We start from the raw sequence: 21,492 nt of genomic DNA, 5'->3' as shown, positions 1-21,492 counted from the left end.
TGCGTTACTCATATTATTATTATTATTATTATTTTACTCTAATTGGCTGTTTACCAGGTGGCAATAGATCTTACGCTGATACAGACAAGGAAGGACTATACATCATCATCAGTAATCTGTCAGACGACAGGTCCACAGTCTCTTCCAAAACAATTCCTCCACTTAATGCGATCTAGAGCTTTCTCCTTCAAATGACAGTATCCTCTTCTGTCCCCAAGGTCATCCAGCATCTTCTTACGTCTTCTTCCTCGTCTTCTTGTCGCTTCTATCCGCCCCTCTATCTTTCCTTCAATAACTTCTTTTATAAGGCAGTTTCTGAGTAAAACATGACCAATCCAATTAGCCTTCCGTTTTATTATTTCGTGTAGGATATTACATAAAGGAAAAAATACAAAATAAAATACACATACTAAACAAGTTTCATAATGGCTTTGTAGGGCGACCGTATATACGAGTACATATATATTTTATTGTTACTTTGATATTTACACTTTTATGCTGGTCGTCTAGGAACCATTCCTCTTTAGCCATCTATGTCTTCCCAAAAAATACCACCCCCTCTCAGTTTCCTCATATGTTCTTCCTTCCTTCTGCATTATATCTTTCTGAACCTGATGATCCCATATTGATTTCGTCTTCCCTATTCGGCGTTTTCTTCTTAATTTTATATTAGAAACATTTCATATTTTACTTTCATTTGTTCTTGAATTACAATGTTTTTATCTCCACATCCCTACCATCTCTTTACGATTTTCCTTCTTTTGTTAATAAGATTTAGAGAACAAGTATATTGTCGCGTGTTGCTAGGTAACGCGACAAATTTCGGATTTGGGAAAGTCGTTTATTTGACTATCGCTTTTTACACTGACAAATATAATTATTCTCAAATTATAATGTCAGACCTTTCCTCTTCACCGTTACAGTTACTTGCACCGCTGATCTTGGTGAAGTGTTTTCTGCTCTGCTCGGAGCTCAACTGTCCTTGGTCCCGTGTCGGATACGAACTCACTCCTGCTAAAGTGGAATACAACTGACTCGTCTCCAAGTTGGACTCTTATATCCTGCACTCGGACTGAATAGGGAACACCTTGTCGAAGGGTTAATTTCGCTCGCTGCTATGCAAATGCTGCTTCAGACAATTCGTTGCTTTGATATTGCTAGCTGTTGTGTAGCAATGGATACGTTCTGATTCCTAGCCTTTGTCGCGGGAACATTGGTCGTTGCCTAGGAAATCAACCCTGATCTCACTCAACCATTCCGGCTTCCTGGCGGCACGTCACAGTATAATGACTTATGCGCTTTTTGAGTGAAGTTTCTTATCAAACTACTGCCAGATGATATGATCAAGGCCTGCCCAACTTGGGAGTCAAATCCGTTCCTTCACGAGAATAGGAAGATTTCTTTTGGCCACTAGCTCTTAAGGCGGATGAATATAACCAGGAACGTGAATATTCAATGTAACGAAAGGGTAAGCAAGTATTCCTTTCACTTAAAACCTGGCCTTGAAACGAAGAGCAATTTTGTCTGTACATTACAGCAAATTGAGAATTGTAAGCGAAATTATTGTTAAGGGTCGAGAAGGTGCATTGTATAGACCAAGGCACCAGCCACACACTTCTGCCACTTTACAATGCACAACGAGACCCTGCAACCCATCAGTTTGGTATGGAACAGGACTAGTCTGGACATGGTAACTGTTGATTACGGTTATCTTGGTTATGACGATGTAGAGCTTCTACCCTGAAGACGGACGCACCAGGTTCCTCTTACGATGAAATGTTGGTACCTATCAGCAATGCTACACGGCATCATATCCCAGAACAGTAACCTTCTTACTCTGTTTTTTTTTTACACTGCAGTCACCCTCCATGACTAAATCTGACAGGAAAACCCCGTCCACGTCAGACATTCACTATAGGCCTTTTACTACATAAAGCTATTCCTGTAACAGGTCGTGGACGTCCATAAGGTTATGACACGTCGAGGCTCCCAAATTTTCTCTAGACAGTAGGCTCACAGATGGCGATAAGGTTGTCAGCCTCGCGGACCGGCCGCCCTTTACTCCAAGGAAGATTCCAGGACTCATTTCCCTTACAGGCTGCGTCGACATCAGGACCACAGTGTGTGTGGAAGGATTAGATCAATTGAGAAACCCAATGACATCGTGAATCGAACTCAGACCTTCTGGCTTTAGCATAGTGCCTCAACCAACCACACAACCGCGTGTCCTCTTCATCGTGTATTCAGTTTGTTTACTGAGTGAATATATCCAGGCTTGTAACATTCAGTGAAACTGAGTTTATGTATCTGTGGTTATGTGTCGACGCAAATTATATAGCGTCAGATTGTAGGAATATTAGTGGATAATAAATTGGAAATTATATTTTCACGTGTATTAGTCATTATAGACGTGGTTTGAATTGGTGAATAGATTTACTGACCACTCACAAGCCGTAACTACAAATAGCTATAACATTATTACTGATTTCAACAATTCAAATCATTCCACACTGTCTTCTCAGTCCACTTTCACTAGACTTTTCCTGGTAACGAATCTTTAGCTTCCGTTAATCTCTGTTTAACAATCCAGAACCGAATCCTCAACTTTCAACTGCTCGTAGCGTCGAATGTCTTCAAGATAACTCCTCTGTACGGACCATGGAAAACACCGTCTTCTGTTGTCAAGAATGCGTGTTTATTGGTCCTTTACCTAACAATGGATATATGCGAACCACATAGAAAACACCTCTTGTGACACTGGTTCTATTGTTGCTTGCGCGTATTTCGGGCTTTGCCTAGAAATGGGTCTATTCGTCACAATATGAAAGAAAGTAGTCGTGGCCTATTTGAGGTACCGGTCCCCTATTTTCCTGAAGGGGCTGAAGAAAGCCAAGAGACGCTTGATGAGGACAGCTGGTCCACGCTGGAACCCCAGAATTCGAAGCAGAATTGCTACTCACTCGATCCTCACTCACTCATGAATCTGAGCCCTTCTGGAGGAGCCTCCAATTGTGCAGCTACCCAAGAACTTCCCCGCATTTTATGGAACCCGAAGGTTCAGTACCGTGTTCAGAAGAGTCCTCCACTAGTCTCTATCCTGGGCCAGATAAATTCAATCCATACCATCCCATCCTATCTCTCTGAGATCCATTTTAGTACATACTTCTAACATTCCAAGTACAGAATCTCATTTCCATTTTCTTTAGCCTATGTCGTTCATCCAGAGAATCCGTCCAGGTCCGATGCTTTGTGTATATTTTCGTAACAAGTTTATTATTTGCGGTGAGGAGTTTTTAGTTCCACGCCCAACCCCCAAGCTGGAGGACCACTCCTTGTCGATTGCTTATTCAATATATTCGCAACTACCCTTCATACCTGGAGGGCGTCTCCTGCATCCGCAACCTGAGGACGTACCATGCTGTGGTGACAAGGGGTCCACCTAACATGGACTCACTCGATCCAGATAATAAAATTGGAATCGTTAAAATCATTAGATGCCGGTCACGGTAGCCGAGCGGTCTAAGGCATGTACTGTCTTCGCTCGCTTAGAAGCCGGGATCGTGGGTTCAAATCCCACTCAGGGTATGGCTGTATAGTTTGTGTTTGTGTATAGGTAGAGGTCTTGCGACGAGCTGATCACCCGCCCAAGGAGTCCTACCGAATATGTAAGATCTAGAAAAACCGAAGTGAACGGAGAAGTTCATGGAGGTAGGCCTAGGCCCACTGGGGCTGTAGTGCCAAGGGAAAAAATCATTAGATAACAGTTTCACTTCTGGCTAGTCCATATAGACACATGGAAGTTGCGGAAGTTATGCATTGTGCTGTACTCCAGTACTGAAAAATTCATAAGACGTCGTTCTGGGAGCGTGAACTTTGAATTAGATGACAACGAATTGGGGTGGCTGAGGTGGGGGGAAGGGGGTGTAGAGTGATGGTGGTGGGACGATGGGCTAAGGGGTAAGAGAGTCGTTTCGAAAAATAAATCACCACACCCATACAATGGGTTGGAGGAAAAAACTGCGTGTATCGATATATATTATTAACAAGAAGTGTTGCTGTGTATTACTTTTCCAATATTAGACAGATACGTATTAAGAAGACAGTAGGCCATTTTGAAACGAACCTCGCCTCGTCGCACCGAGTTGTACTTATATGCCTGAGTCGTGCTTAGATACTTTCTTTACGACTTAATTTGATATAAACTTGTTCATTCGTGAACGAAATAAAACCACAAACAACACCGAACTTTTGTAGGACATGTAAGTTTTGAGGTTTTCACGGCGATGACTATGAAGAAAGTCGTCTTCTGGGATCTGGCGCCGTGTATTCTTGGTTTTAACCGACGTTTCGGAGGAACATATCGCCTCCATCTTCAGGGCAGTTGAATTGCGTTGCGAATACAGAGAGCAGCCACTGCTCACACGAACCTCCTACCCTTCTCTTCCCTGCCGCCTCAAAACTCCCTTCTAATGGCAGCTGCTCCTTGTTACATAGCCTCCAAACGGACAGCAAAGAAAACACCGCTTCGAACAGTCCTTATATCTTTGCGTCCATATCTGTTACGGCCATTAGCTAGCAACGGCTGGTGTATAGCTGCTTATTTCGCGGTCGTTGCCTAGTAACGGTTCTGCATGCCACAGTATTATCTTGTATTGAGGTTTTGTTGAAGATCACGGTCATTCGGTTTGCAACTCAATAAGCACACTTCATAGTCACCGCCATGGTATCCTCCAATCGAACTAATCTGTAGCCTTTTAGGTATGATGTACAGCACATGGCTACGCATAACTGAGACAGAAAAAATAATTTTAAAATAAGCTATTGACTTCATGGTACACGTAAGAGCCTAGTTTGATATCCTGTAAATTACAAGTATCTTATTCACAGTACTGAAAACATCTGTATACAAGTAATTAACAGATTTCATAACGATAGTTTCGTGATTATCATGAACTTTTCTTTCAGGTTCATTGCACCTGTTTCCCATAAAAGCAAGTCACTTTGACTTTAATTTGATTTGTCTCATTTTGGTCCGTCACACGACTAATTACAGAGTGGATAATTTTCAGTCCAGTGTGACATACAAGTGTTGTAAACTTGTATGTCACACTGGACTGAAAATTATCCACCCTGTACTTTGACTGTAATTCAACAACTTTTCATGAGTGTCAAAACGTGCCATTGGGTTGAGCGAATTCACAGAGTGTTGCTTCTGTTTCAGAGTCCCAGCATTCGGGGACAGTCGACGACGAGCGGGACGAAGGGGAGGAGGATGCGGAGGACACCCGGTGCGCCCTCTGCAGCAAGGACTTCCCTGATACCGACCAGTGAGTACCTCGAAAAAACAGGAAATTTCGTGACATTTGCACGATTTCGGCTTGTGGCGGACAGATGGGTTTTTTTTGCGGGAGGGGGGGGTACAAGAGCGCTCTCTTGCTACAACTAACACCTCCAAACGCAAACGTTCTCTTTTCGGGAGGAGAACTTCAACAGACTCACTGAGCATACCTATCACGACCTCTGTGTCCATAGGAACATTGTTAACACAGTCAAAAGAGCTATTTGTTTTTAATTCTAACTGTACTTACGCAATCTTCAGAACACAGTAAGACCGAGTATTTAAGTGAAATAGTGGCTCATTGTAAAAATACAAAGTTTTTCATTACTGGTTATATACGTCTGTGGTGAAACCACAGCGGCGAGAAGTCGGTTCGTCTCCAAAAAGTGACAATCCTTCTTTCATGTGATCAATTTTATCTTCCGTTGGGGCATGAACATTCAGAACGATGATATCATATCAGTGACCTCATAATATTAAGTATGACATCCTAATACTATTAAACTCCACCATCTTGACTGCTGATATGATTCTCTTATGTACGAAAATGTCTGTATCTTCTTCACGATTTTCACTCCCCTTTCCATAGAAAAATGTATATTCGCCTGCTGATTCAGTGCCACCTCCGCCCCATCTGAACTCCTGTACTCCCACTAAATCTAACTTGTATCCTGAGATTTCTTTCGCCACTGCCCTGAGTGAACCTGGCCTATACAAACTTCTAACATTCAAAGTACCAAATCTGATATCAATTTTCTTTAGCTTAGGTCGTTTATCCAAGGAATCTAACCAGGGCCGAGGCTTCTTATGATTTTTCGTAACAAGCTTAATTTTTACGGAGAGGAATTGTTATCCCTACGCCAAACCCTCAAGCTGGAGGATCAGCTCTTGTCGGCTGTCCACGACTGCTTATTCAATATATTCACAGCCCCCCCCCCTTCTACCTGGAGGCCGTCTCCTCTCTCCGCAGCCTGAGACGCGCCATGCCGTGATCACAAAGTGCCCACACAATATTATTTTATGTATCGAACTACACGGCGTCACATCCTAGAAGACCGAAGGACTATTCTTAACTATTACCGCTATGAGAACCTCAGCGCTCGTTTAGTTTTTGTGAATTTGTTTTTCAAAAAGCCCCCAGAAATGAATTTTAGATTCTACAGACATCTGACCTTTCACTGTGCGATGTACAATCTTATTGGGACGCCACTGAGGCCCTGTAGAACAAGTGTACGATTGATAACTGATTTCATACCCCTGAACAGTCTCACGGATTTGACAAAGACGCTTTCTCATAGCCCCCCCCCGCTCTTCTTTGCCAAATTTTCAGGGATTCACGGAACGTCGACTTTTTCCGTTTGCCATTCGAACTGAATTTGAGCAGTCACAGTATTTTAATAGACATGCCGTTTCGTTCTTCAGCCAGTGCCAAAACAAAAGGAGACATGACAAAACTGAACGCAGAACATAAACGTTGTTGAGTTTGGTACTGGCAGCCATGATGGAAGTCGTAAAGTACTGTTTTATGGCGAAGAAACGGAGTTTATATACACGTGATTCACTTGTTGACTCAGAATATTGTAAAGTAATAAGTGAATATTTAGTGTAAAGAGAGGCCTGTTGCCTTTTATTTGGGTGTATTAGTTATCGCAATCATGTACTCTGAAACGTCGCCTAATTCAGGTTGAAGCACTGCAATATACAGATTATATAATATCTATAATTGAATGTAGGTCCTACATACATGGATAATTATTGATATTATTTTTGTTTATTTCTTAAAAGAGAGACCCGCTTCTGAAATAATTTCACGTTGGTATATTGAGTTGGCAAAATCAGACAGAAAGTAAACAGATTTCCGAGCCTTTATGGATTCCTAAATACATAGGACTGAGTGGGTGAGAAGTCGCCCAGTGGGAAGAAGTAGTAAAACGGAAATGAACTGTGTCGTGATGCTATCCGAGAATTCAGCTGTAGGGACTAAGTACACTGATGAAACACTTCAGGAGAGCATGTGTGACAGTCGACATTCAAACCGGATAGGAGGTTGCCGATACACCAGTTTGCTAGGTAACTACCTCTGAAGATACAATAATATTTGCAGTCTGGAATTCTTCAGACTTGTCGTAATGAGAATTTTATAGATTTCTATCATCACAACTTTTTGTGTAGGTATATTATACGTTAAATATTTACTACAAGTTGCAGCCTTTTGGCCATCGTTAGGTACTGCAATTTCACTGTTAGCGTGACTGCTCTTCTATAGACTGGCCAGTGTATATATTTGATAAACTGTATTACGAGTTATTTGTTTACATAGATGCCTGGTACCCATAGACATATCTTATGTTAAAATGTTCTCTGTAACGTTACTCGTTTGTTAGAAATCAATTAATTATAAAATATTCATATTTTATTTTGACGGATATAGATTTGTTCAGTTTGTGTACCTGTTTATGTAGATGCAGTATGTGATTTCACTGGCAGCTTGGTTGTATTTTTATGTTGTGATGCAGGTTGCAGTCGAATTTGACGTTAATATTTGTGATCTGAGAGTGGAATTATTTCTGCCCATCTTATATTGGTGAACTTTCTGTTGTGAAGAGCAGTCACGTGGAACTAGTGCTCTAATGAGGTACCTCATAGATTTACTCTTCATCAGGTATTGTTTTTTTTCTTGGCACTACAGCCCCAGTGGGCCTAGGCCTACCTCCATGAACTTCTCCGTTCACTTCGGTTTTTCTAGATCTTACACATTCGGTAGGACTCCTTGGGCGGGTGATCAGCTCGTCGCAAGGCTTCTACCTCTACAAAAACACAGAAAAACGCACACACACAAACTAAACATCCATGCTTTGAGTTGGATTCGAACCCACGATCCCGGTTTCCAACAGAGCGAAGACAGTACATGCCTTATACCGCTCGGCTAACGTGACTGGCATCAGATATTGTTAGTGTGGTCAAATTCAGGAGTATGAAATGGACGGAAACTCTTACTTTCAATGCCTCGACGCAGATGGGAAGATAATACTAAAATCGAGCTTTATGAAAAGGATGGGAGGTATGGACTGGATTCTCCTGACTTAGGGTAGGCACCAATGATGGGCTCTTGTGAACATGGTTGTGAACCTTCGGCTTTGGATCTTTGTAACTGCTGAGTGAATAATACGAATTTATAAAAAATACACTATTTCATGAAATTAAATTATTAGTAAAATAGATCAGGTCTGTTAACACTTCAGCCCAGTTATGTAATTTGACCTTATCTTGAGGGTCTTATCCTACAAAAAAAAAAAAGAAAGAAAGAGTGACTGAGAGAGTACAATAATCATCATTGTGTTTAATTTGATAATCTGTACCTGCCACGTAGGAGTACTGGGACTTCGAGTCCCAGGGTCCAAAGTTAACTGCCTAATTTACAGACTGCCTAGAAAGCCATCACTTGTAAGATCGAGGTTGGTTTAGAAATGGATGTTTCTGTCTTAGGATCATGTTCAGTGGCGGGCTTTAACGTTATCTTTGTTGCATCAGGGCGGCCGCACACCAGCTTTGTCAAGACAAGCATCAAGATATGGGACAAAAGGCGCAGTCTTGCTTCATTCGTGATTCGTCAGCATCATGACTCAAACCGATATGCGGCGGTTTTCATAATTTCATGTCGCAGACATCGTGTTTTGACTGTTAAATGTCTTGACGCATGTCGGTGTGCGGCCTACGTTAGAGTTATAATACCAGACCATACGTGTAGTTTGAATTATTTGTGATTGTTTCAATAGGTCTCTGGGGTCGACTCAGCCTCTAACAGAAGTGAGTACCAGGAATATTCTTGGAATATTGTTAGGGGTAAAGGGCGACTGGCGCGTAAGGCTGACAACCTCACCGCCATCTGAGAGCCGATTGTCTAGAAAATGAGGGAACCTCAACATCTCACAACCTTATGCGCCTCCACGGCCTGTTACAGGGATACTTTTACTTTTACTTTACTTTAAATTGGTCTGGGTTATCCAAGACCAAACGCATCCCCTGTCATTTTAGCCGTTAACCTGATATGAATGAAACATGTAGATTACGATACGTTGCATGAAATGTGAACCGTTCACTCCTAAGACGCTGATGCTGCTGGAAAATGGGCGATATTGTAGTTGAAGAGACGTGACTATTCCGCTTCTTGGGGTGTAAACAAACGCGGTTATGAGGGCTTGACCATCCTCGTTGAAACACAGTACTATCCGTTCTTCACAGTTTAATGGCAGAGGATGGCAAAACAGAAACAACAAAGGCTGAAAACACTGCTGAGTCAGCTGGTAAGAAGAGAATGGTTAACAATAAAGAGAGAAGAACTGCCTGAACTGAATTGACGCAGTCCTGCTGATGCCAGCGCTGATGCTAAGCGTGGCGACGGATGCTAGGCGAGGTTGTAGTGCAATACACTCCGATATTACTGCTCGAGTTTTAGGTTATTTAACGGCAATATTTTAACTGCAGTGTTTGAATGTATTTGAGATTTGGGTATCTCATATTGATGAGCGTTAATATTGCAGTGTTCGGAGATATGATTGCCGTGTAGATTGCCAGATAGGTAAAAACGTTTCGGGGATTCATGCTGCCTCCCCTTTAACGGTGTCACATCCCAAACAAAATCAAGTTTAAAGAGAATTGAATAAAACGTAAAAATTATTTTGAATGGAACGCTATTAAGAATTTGGAAGGGAGCGGTCATGATCTATTTGATACGATTCTGATAACATCCTGGACATACAAAGAGAAACCGCGAAAAATATTATGACAGTTTATAATTTCTTTATTAAATCCGTCACAATACAACTATATTAAGGTCAGTGCCTAGTCTGGATCTGCTCTGTTATGTGGATTTACTTTCGTTTTTGTTAGTGCATATTTAGGTGTTAAGTTCTCAGCCAAACATTTCTTAAAATATAAATTAGCATTGAAGTTCAATAACTTTAGTTTAGTGTTCATGTATTTATATATGCAACTTGATTGACTAACATTTATAATTTTCATTTCATGCATCCTGTTGTGTTATAATATACAACTTCTTTATTAAAGCCACGGTTTTAATAAAGAAGTTGTATATTATAACACAATAAGATGCATGAAATGAAAAAAAAAAGTTATGACAGTTGTTGACACGATATAATTTGGAACTAATGACTCCAGAATAAAGGCAGCATTAATGCTTCATCAACCAGCCGGATTGGTTGTTTGGAGTCAGACATATGGGAGAACGCCGTACTCGAATGAACATGCCCCCATTTTACACGAACTTTAAGGCAGCGTCTACACGAGCGCACAAAATGCGTCCGTTGTAACGAACGTCGTGACGTCCGTTGTAGAGATAAACAAGAGAGGCGAATGCTACGCTTTCTTCTGGCTCCATTGCAGACAAAAAACTACGCACCGCATTCTGCAACTGTGTGGTGTCCTCAGCAAAGTACGTTCGTTACAATGGAAGCATTTTGTGCGCTCGTGTAGACGCTGCATAAGTCAGACGGATAAAGTTTCTCAAACTGCATCTCTTGTGTGCAGCTCAGTAGACACTTGCACCGACAGATGTAATTAAGAACTATATAATTTATTTTAATCGTTCTTTCGTAGGCCTGTGTTGTGTTGTAACTGGTAGCCATAATGGGTCTATGCATCCTTCAAAGATTGATACTTGAAAAGCTGAGTAAGGAATCAAAATTACGTTGAGAACAAAGTGAAAAGTGATCAGATTATGAAACTGACAGTTTCTGTTCTATGTAGAGTATTTCAAATTCTCGAAGAATATGTGGACGCAAGAGAGAAAATAACAGGGAGCGGGGGAAAATTACACACTGAGGAATTTTGTAATTTGTAACCTACGCGAAGTATAATTTAGAATGATCAACTGACGGAGAATGAGATGGGCAGAGCATGTAGCACGAACACGGGACATGAGACAGTGAAAGCGGAACGGAAGTGACCAGCCGGGAGAGCTAGACGTACGTAGATTGAAGAGCAAACAGTAAAGGTTCGGCCACACAGAGCGCTACGCTATGTTCGCTACGTACGCTACGTACGCTGTGTACACTCTGCGACGTAGCTAACATAGGGAACATAGCATACGTAGGGTACGGAAGTCTGTGTGGCCAGTCACATTGGCAATAAAGGGAGATATTTTTCTGTTCGTATGGCGAACATAGCGTACGTAGCGCTCTGTGTGGCCGAACCTTAAGACTGAGGTGAAATAGTGTGCGTTTTGTCCATGTTGCTCAGGATAGGGCCCAATAGCTGGCACGAACTTTTAGATGCGAAGGGTGTGAATTTATGAACCAGTTGAATGACCATCAATTCCTCAAAACGGTGTCTGATTCATGGGGTTAGTTTAGTTGATGTTTGTAGCTGAACACAGATAAATTTATTTCCTGCCAATCTGCAGTGAAATGACCACTCATTTATAAATTTTTGACCATGTCAAGTGTATATGTATGGGGGGAATGGAGGAGAGAAAAATAGTAAGGCACCCTATATTCTACAGGGAAAGTGTCTGGCTTTGTTATGGTAAAGCCAGGTTGGTAAGAAGGCAAAGAAATGAGGATAGTATATAGACGAGAACTGAGAGGTTGTTAGGCTGAGCAGAGCAAATGTTGTGCTGGGTCCTTGCTGCTTTCGGCATTAATTTTCACATGAGACTGAAATAGCTGCCTTAATGTCGAATTTTGATGTTATCAGCAGGGAGTTTAATTAAAGCAAAATACTGATGTAAAGATTGGGAGGGGCCACATATGAAGCATGGAGTGCAACTTGGTATTTGGCTTATAATTCGACATTTGCTCTAGGACCGACAAAACCACGGAAGCACCTTGATCGAGTTGGCCGGCCGCAAGGCCTTCCGGTTACTGACATATAAACCAACAGGCCGGCATTTAAATCCACGAACCCTAAAGTTAGTCCTGAGCTGTCTGTTGATTTAATTCGAAATGTATACATACTTGTTTTACAGAGGATCGATTGATGTGTGTACTTTATGAGTAACCAACAGTGACATGAAATTTATGTAAATAGTATTGTATCGGATCTGATCAATGCGTTGCCAGACAACAGCTCTGCAAACACGGTCAAACAAGCAGCAATAGATCAAGCCGTGTTTTCTATGTCGTCCGCGCCATGCAGTAATAGAGGGGACGTGTTTTTCTGGGCCTGGTCCGTGCCGAGAGGATGTGGGAGAATACGGGAACGGGAATTGGCTGGACTTGAGTTCCGAAGTTCCAAGGAAACAGCGATGTGACCAGAAGAAGAATTAGAAGACTTAGTGTAACGTTACATGTGCTGTAGTACTTCGATATTGGGAGTGTGTAATTTAGTGAAACTTTTACAGTTCCTGTGTTATAAATCCGTTGCCAGGGAACGGACAGTGAAGACTAATGGAAATAGACTGAGAATATTAGCGTGGAGTGATTGTAAATTGTGTAAATCAGCAAGAGTGTAATATTTATTTGTAGTTACTACCTGTAGGTGGTTAATAAATACAATTACCAATCCAAACCCGTCATCAGTCACTAATACACGTGACAATATTTATAAACGTATTCCCCACGCCAAGGAAAACGTACTGGGCCTCAATTACTAAGACCTATTGACAAATGCTGTCAGGGGAGGTGTTCTTATTCTGAGAATCATAAAGTACATAAATAGAGTCTTTCGCGAAAATATATAGATTTTATGTTAAAGCGTGTGGTATGTATAGTTACCACTAAAAGGTTAAAATATTTCGAATGCGTGTAGCACAGGACTATCACATCGTACTATTTTCTTAATCTGTCATTAAGTGCCTTGCATTTATAGGAAATAAACCGTTGGGTCAAACACAGTATTGGAAATAAAATTGTTGGAAAACGACGGGAGCTGCGTGTTCCACTTATTCTCTTTCCGTCTGTTATATTTCGGCTTTCGAGAAACTTATGTAATTACAGTACTTCAGTCTCCAGGATGAGTAATAGTTGTGACCCAAAATGTCAATTCAAACAATTCCATCTCTCGCCACCAGGTACCGTGCGGTCTGCGGGAATTAAGAGCATCCCATTTACAAGTCACGAAGCGCACATTCGAATCCACCCCACCCCACCTCTTCATTGTTAACACTGTACCGATAGAACACTGAGAAATATCCTCCTTTACTTCCTCCACTGCAGAAAGTCTTTATGCAGAAAATCCTGAACATGAATATCAGACTGCTTCGGAATTTCGAAGAAATTTCAACATTCAGGGAAGTCATAAATTTTACCCCTCACAAAATATTATTAGGGTCATCAAACCAAGAGGTGCAGGGGGCAAATCGTGAGTATGGGCAATTAAAAGTAAGTACGCAATTTTTGTACGAAAATCTGATGGGAAAAGACGACCCAGGAGAACTACACATAGATAAATGTGTGGCATATATACTCGTTGCCATTTAACGAACGCAAAACAAACAAGACAACTGCCATTGCTAGGCAACAGCCCGCTGGCAGCAATGCAAGTACTGTAGGAAGCGGTGTTTTCTATGTGGTTCGCTCAGAGAAAACGAGACCGACCGAGTTCTCTTCAGTTAGTGAGCGCAGTGCACTTGGGTACAGTGGAATGAAGTGAGTTGGTTGGTGAACAGTTACTGTTAGAAGTTGAGACACGGGTATAGTTCTGGAACACAGAGTAAGGGTACGTCTTGCGCAGACGTGACTGTGGACACTAATGTGTGTATTTAACAGCGAACTGTACATTGTAGTTACGTGCTCTATCAAAGTGGCCAATAAATCGAGTTACCAATCCAAACCCCGTCTATAGTCACTCATACACGTGACAATTTGTGTCACACATGTGGTTGGGTTGGACACTGCATTGCATCGTGACAAAAGGATAATATTCAGATGGATATTAAGGTAATAATGTATGAGGGTATGGGCTGCATTGGACTAGTTTGGATACGGTTGAGTTGGAGGTGGGAGATTTGTGAACACGTTAATGGGCTTTAATGGTTCATAAATATGGGCGAAAATTCTTGATTGATTAAACATTTCCTAGCTCATAAATTGACTATTTTCATGAAGTGAGTTAGTTAGGGAAGAATATTCGGTAATCTAACGGCACTTCAACTCAGAAGAGCACTAGAAGCTGGCCGAAAAAAATCCTTCATTGAGACGTTATAATACCAGAGAGTAAGAACAATATATATATAATGGTTTATTTAACGACGCTCGGTATAGGGACTACCTACGGGCTGGACGACTGAAGGGCCGGATTTCGAGTCCCGCTAGGGTCTAGAATTTTCACTTCTCCAATCGTCCAGACCGGCTCTGGTGTCCACCCAACCTCCTATACAATAGATATTTGGGGCTCTTCCTAGGGGTAAAGCGGCCAAGGCGTGAATCTGACCACTCACCTCCAACCAGAGGCGAGGTCAAGAAAATGTGGATCTACAAATCCACTCCCCAGTACGCCTTCATGGCTAAGTGCTTAATTAGTCAAGCACAAGGGAAACTTTACTTTTACCTTTATGTCAGCGTCTCGGATTATATGGTGTCGAATGGGAGCATGAATAACGAAAAATGAATTGGAAAGAATTAGAGAGGAAGCGGTCGTGGTCTTATCTTACGTAGTATCCTGAAATGTACCTCGTGGGACTGAAGGAAACTGAGAGAACCTCAGTCAGAACAGTGGGCGTTCCGGCCGAGATCTAAGAGTGCACCTGAACGAAGTCTAGACCGATACCACTTTCATAACCTGCTCGGTCTTCGATTGTAGTCCACAATAATGCGAACACAAATAATATTATGGCGTGATCTTACGTCCTCACGGAAGTGATTATGAAAATTATTGTCTTGTAGAACATGCCATGGTGTAGTCTGATAAAATATCTTCTGCATTGAAGATGGAGGCAGTACGTTCTTCCGAAATGTTTGTCTGCCAGGTCAGGCACCATCACATCCCCAAAGGTAATAATCTTAAAAAATTAACGTCTGATTGCATCTTTTATTTTGATTAATGTTGGAACTCATCATTACATTTGACCTAATAAAGCCTCTTATGGAGAGACGTTAATCAAAATTTTATTATAGTAGTCCTGACGAAGAACCAAAATTGTGGTCAGTCATTTAGAAGTAGATGAATGCTTATTTCGGCTGAAATATTATGGAAATAAAATGAAATCAGTTCTCAGAAATTTTATAGTGATTTTATAAAGCTCAGTGGCGGAAAGAAACACAGGATTCTGTAGTTTGTTGTCGTTCCTTCTGTGCTCCTTAATGCATCAACTACTAATGCTAACACTAATAATGATAATGATAATAATAATTCAATTCAATTCGTGTTTATTTACGTGCAAACTTAACAGCACAGAGGCCAGTTACAAAGCTAGCACGAACAGGGAGAAACACAAAAATAATTAAAAAAACAAAATACAAAATATAATAGTCTCTATGTAATAATAGTAGTAAAATGATGCGGAATCTTCGGTTTCTGTCTCCAGCGACTTCAGCAACCTTGAAGATGGAGGCGACATGTTCCTCCGAAATGACGGTTTCCTTTTAACGAAGTACATGGCAATATGTCCCATAAAATTGAACCACTCTTTGTAGGTTTGCCTGTTGTGTATATGTCACACCTCACAATGGTGTCGGAGAAGTTGCCGCCCCAGACCGGCGAATAAAACGTGATTTTTATTTCGAACGAGAATTTTCGAAATTTCCGGCTATGCTGGTAGCCGGGTACTGAGATGAATATAAGGACCCAAAGGAGAAGACGTAACAGGGTGCTGGAGAGAAGTGCATAATGCAATGCGTCATAATTTGTACCCTTTCTCAGGGAAGCAGTAATTTAAAATAAAGATTTTTAAACATTTTGCTTCTGTTTCTCCTTTTGTGGGTAACAGTAAATTAAACAGCATTAGTTTGATCGAATCAAAGAGGCTGAGATGAGTGAGATGAGAATGCATAAGAAACTGTTGCCTGAAAATTATTTGGTAGACCAAGGAATAGATGGCAAAATAATTTAAAGTGGGTATTAAGGATGTATGCTGCAGTGCTAGAATGTGGACTCCATTTGGTTGAGGATAGGGCCCATTGGCAGACCTTTGTAAACCTTCGGCTTGGATGAAGGGAACTTCATGGCCATCTGATGAACTCTCAGGTTCCAAAGAAGAACTCTGCTTAGTAGAGTTGGCTACTCGTATTACCGATGCAAAATTGGAAAACCACGTTTCTAAAGTGCGGTTCTGAGTCTTCGTCTTCATTTTGCTGAGAGATTTAAGATAATCCGTGAATCTGAAATTGAAGTTGATGTAGTGAATGAGCCTCTAAGTTATGTAATGACGCTGTTTCAAGTGCAGAGGTTATACAATATCGAGGGTGAACGAAAAAGATATTAGCTATGATGTCACTCTTTTAAATGCCCAGAGGAAATAAATAAACGTGCGTGGTTAACACATTCATTTACATTGAATACTCACTGTGATATGCAGAGAAAATGATTGTACACGATCACGCAAATATTTTAGTTGACAAACAGCTCCAAACTCCGTTTTTCTACAGTGTGCTGGCTATGTGGGACACTAAGTTTTGGTGATGAGAATGTATGATACAATGTTTTGGGCGCAGAGATATATCTTGTGGTGATAATGTCTTATCAGGCCCTCCCCTTCCTTTGATGTGTTGGTGTGGTTGCTCAGCTCGCCAATAGAACGAGTAACTCTAGCACAAAGCGTGTTTGAATTGACCTTAAATTAGGAACGTCATACTGCTCTAATTATAGCTGAAATAAAGCACGACTTCATGTGGTGAACATTTATTTTCCTCAGAATTACTGGGTTTTTGGATTTCTTTCATCGTCCGAAATTCTAGAAAATAGAAAACACGACGTTTCGAAAAATGAATCTGTTTCCGTCTTCAGGTGAGGAAGGAAGACACCTACTCAGTTGGGCCACTTAGAAGGCGCTAATCTCAATCACTAGACAAATCCTGTCAGATTTACCCAATCCTTCCCACCTGAAGACGGAAACAAATCCAGTTTCCGAAACGTCGTGTTTTCTATTTCCTAGAATTCCGGACGATGGAAAAAGTGAAAAAGAAAGCAGTAATTCTATGTGTTATCCACCATCGTCAGAACCTTTTGGAATCTCTTTATTTTGCTGCTTATTATTATTAATAAATGATTTTTTAATCGTGCAGATAAAAGTCATAGGCTGATTTTGTTAACTAGGAAGTACATTGTGACTTGATGCCCGAAAGCCGGAATAGTGAAGTCAGAACAGACGTTCATTGCTAAGCAAAGATTCGATAAACACATTCCCTCGACAATTAATAAGCAAGCAACAACGGAGCAACTTCCGTTACTATACAATGGCGATGTACACACCCCTTCCTAACAACAGAGAGGCTATGATTTCTGCCAGATCCGTGCGAAGTCGTTATAAAGAAAAGTGGACATAGAGGCCAGGATGGTTAGAATCATTGCCTGAAATATGATAATGAAATGCTCAGAAAATAAACATAACATACATTCCATTTCTGAAGAACGTTATTGACATAATTGCAAACAGAATATCTGTACCAGCCTTTAATATTTTCAGAAAAAATTCCTCATAAATGTCCACATATCCCATTACACGTGTTCACAAGTCAAAGACCAGTTCTTACTAATCGTTACGCCTGCTTTGACAGAAACAAATGCATTTGCCACTGAAAAGCCATAGAAGGTCGGTGGCGATTCTAAAGGCGCGTCCACATTACTCGTGCTCGTCGGGAGACTCGTCTGGCTTTTACGTGTTTTCGTAAATCTTCGTCCACAATACTTCAGTTGCTCGCCAGGCTTCGGCGCTTGAGGATCCGTATATTTACTCGTAGTGTGTATAGGCTATAGTTTTTAAATTAAAAATTTAAAATTTGCTTGACTCGTGACTTGTCACATCGTCCACATTACTCGCGAGCATAGCGAGTCACACGAGCACGAGCACTAACACGAGTAATGTGGACGCGCCTTAACAATATTTGCTAGAGTGGGAGAGTGGAACATGTTATGAATTTTATTCCTTAATTTTAAGATATTCGCGCATGCGCTGCTGCAATCATCGTGTATCATACCCTTTAGTCATAAGCAGAGATAACTTCGACGCCGACATTGGACTGGACTTCCGCGTCCACATTAATTCACTTTGAATGTGCGTCGTATTCCGAAACGTATTCGAAATAAGAGGCGTAAATTCGGAAGCGTCTGCATCTGTGAAGGCGTCGTCGGTTTTGTGTTGTAATTACTCTGTCCCTCCTTACTCATACATTCTGCATGAACATGCCCATCCTCTTATGAGTTGTGTTTTTTGGGTTTGATTCTTTCCTTGGTTTTCGAATATCCTACTTTAATCATCTTTTTTTACCATGTCAAGTGGTTATCGTCGAAGCCAACATCGGCGCCGGCGTCAATTTAGGTGCAGCTTTCTACTTCTTGTTCTATATGGCTTCTTCTTTTCCACTGCATTCTGAGCTGTAATGGACAGAGCAATTCTCGATTCTGAAGCATCGGTTAGGCTTTTATTATTTTATTCCCTTGAGCCTGAGTTTCTGCATACCAGTTCCTGCATTATGAGTTTCGTCAGTGGAGCTTCTCCCGCCCTGACACTGTCGCGTGTGGGTGTGAAAAGGAAGAACAGAGCAAGTGAGCAGAAGAGGGCCGCTGGGACGCATTGATTGCTGCTTGTCCGATGGCAGTGGGACACGCGATCTTGACGCACCGTCTTTCGGCGCTGTAAAGGGTGTCACAGACATGATGCTCCGGTCTCTAGAAGGAAACAGCCGGCAGTCAGTAAAAGATTACTTGAAAACGAAACCCAACTCCGTTATGTTTATGTCTAGAAAACGGATTTTCCTACTAAACAATAAGCTACTGTGTATTATCATCATGATTATTGATAAAAGACAGCCTCTGTGGTATAGAGGTCAGAGTTCCTTCTTACATATACAGAGGTCTCTGGTTCGATTCCCGGTGCTACCAGATTTTCTGAGAAGTAGTGGATCTGAAACGGGGTTCACTCAGCCTTGTGAAGATAACTGAGGAGCTACTTGAATGGATAGGTAGCGGCTTCGGTCTAGAAAATCGAAATTAATGGCCGTGGGGATTCGTTGCGCTGACCACACGACACACTCCATCCGCTAAAGTTGGCACTAACTTCGCCGACAAGTGGTGGTCGCTCGGTCGCTTGCTTGTTTGTTTTATTATTGATAAAACTGTTATTCATAAAATATTACATAGCATCCTGCACTTGAAGCAGGATCAAACTTATCCCAAAGGATTGCAACAAATATATTTGAAATTAAAATAAATTAATTCCACGTCAGTATAGGGGTAGCTGAGGCCCTTCGAAATGTGTGTTTAAGACGTAAAAGTTCGTGATGATTTTTATCTTTTCCATAGCATCCAGACCGACTCTGTGGCCTATTCAGCCCCTATCCAATGAATTTCGAGGCTCTATCCCCATAGGTAAAGCGGCAGTGATGTGAAGCTTACCACTCACTTCCGACTAATGGAGCTATACCTCCACTCCCGCATATGCCCTCATAGCATGGTGCTTAATTACATAATTAAGTAGAAGGATAAATTCAGCTAACAGTGATAATATTCTTTGTGTTTTCACCATCCCGATATGTGCTAGAAGAGATGTTTTGGAGAATGGTCACTGTTTCCGATCTCAAAAAAAAAAAAAAGCCCCTTCATTTTTGGGGCCAATCGAGAGAGCTGGTCCCTATTCTCGGATGTTTTGTTGCTCCCAGTACAGAATTTTCCAGGAATGTCATATGAATAAATTCTTCTGAAATTATCTGGTTGGTCTTCATGTAGCATCTATCATCATCATAATCAACAACGATATTGTAGGGAGGTTGACATTTGAAATGGAAACTGGTTTCTGTTATCATACTTAATAACGGTATATTCTGTATTATTAAAATGTTAGTTGTATTCTATGTATATATACCTGTATGTACACATATTCACCGTGGAATAGTTGGCTTGGCTGTACGTGTTGAATGTATTGTCTGAATGGTACCAATTGTCTTATTTAGTTTTTTATTTATATATTTGAGGCATTTCGAAATGTGGTGTTGGAGAAGAATGGAAAAGATCAGTTGGACCGATTATGTGAGAAATGAAGAAGTGTTAATTAGAGTCAGTGAGCAGAGGAATATCCTACATGAAATAAGAAAACGGAAGGCTAATTGGATTGGTCATGTTTTACGCAGAAACTGCCTTCTAAAAGAAGCTATCGAAGGAAAGATAGATGGTCGGATAGAAGTGACAAGAAGACGAGGAAGAAGACGTAAGAAGATGCTGGATGACCTTGGGGACAGAAGAGGATACTGTCATTTGAAGGAGAAAGCTCTAGATCGCATTAAGTGGAGGAATTGTTTTGAAAGAGACTGTGGACCTGTCGTCTTGACAGATTACTGATGATGATGATGATGATGATTTGAGGCACTATGCTACATGCCGGAAGGTCGCGGGATCGAATTTTGATGAGGTGGATTTTTTTCAATTTACCTAATCCTTCTAGCGCACTATGGCCCTAGGTTCGACTCAGCCTTTAACAGAAATGAGTACCAGGAATATTCCTGGGAATAAAGGGCGGCCGGCGCGTAGGGCTGACAACCTTACCGCCATCTGTGAGCCGATTGTCTACAAAATTGTGCCTCCACTGCCTGTTGCAGAGATAGCTTTACGTATATTCTTTTATGTTCTTTCTTTTTTTTTTTTGCGCGTGCTTGCTTTATATTTGGTCTTTGGTTTCTTCTATAAGTAAGTAAAAAAATCGAAGAATTTATCATCTTCACCATCAGTATCATCATCATCATCATCTACCATGAATAAAACGAAAAAATAGTGAATCGTGAAACTTCTTCTATAGAGCACAGCATTTCACACGCACATATCAAAATATCACCAGTGCTGACGAATAGAAACGATGCAATGAAACAAAAGACCGCTCGCGCATACGTGAACAAATACATAACTTATGTTGATGCAATATGTTAGCGCTGTACCATTCTTTTCTATGGGAGTCCCAAATTGCGTAATTTTAGAGCATTTGTCCCACAGAGTCTCTTTTTCTCTTGCGCGTAATATACAAGTACTCGTGTATGCAAAGTATTGGGGGCGTT

At 41.2% G+C, this 21,492-nt stretch overlaps 1 protein-coding gene across 5 annotated transcripts in view; it reads left to right on the top strand.

The window, feature by feature from the left end:
- The window catches only part of LOC111874828 (histone-lysine N-methyltransferase MECOM), a 496,931-nt gene that overhangs the window by 463,705 nt on the left and 11,734 nt on the right, over positions 1-21,492 (top strand). For all 5 annotated transcript variants that reach the window (XM_023870663.2, XM_033755627.1, XM_023870664.2 and 2 more), the window contains one exon: positions 5,222-5,327. In XM_023870663.2, coding sequence (XP_023726431.1) covers positions 5,222-5,327 — 106 coding nt within the window. The remainder of the gene's footprint in view (positions 1-5,221; positions 5,328-21,492) is intronic.

The sequence above is a fragment of the Cryptotermes secundus genome, unplaced genomic scaffold (assembly GCF_002891405.2).
Source record: "Cryptotermes secundus unplaced genomic scaffold, Csec_1.0 scaffold74, whole genome shotgun sequence".
Classification (NCBI taxonomy): Eukaryota; Metazoa; Arthropoda; class Insecta; order Blattodea; family Kalotermitidae; genus Cryptotermes; species Cryptotermes secundus.
Note: the sequence above shows the minus strand (reverse complement) of the source record. Positions and strands in the feature narration are given on the sequence as shown.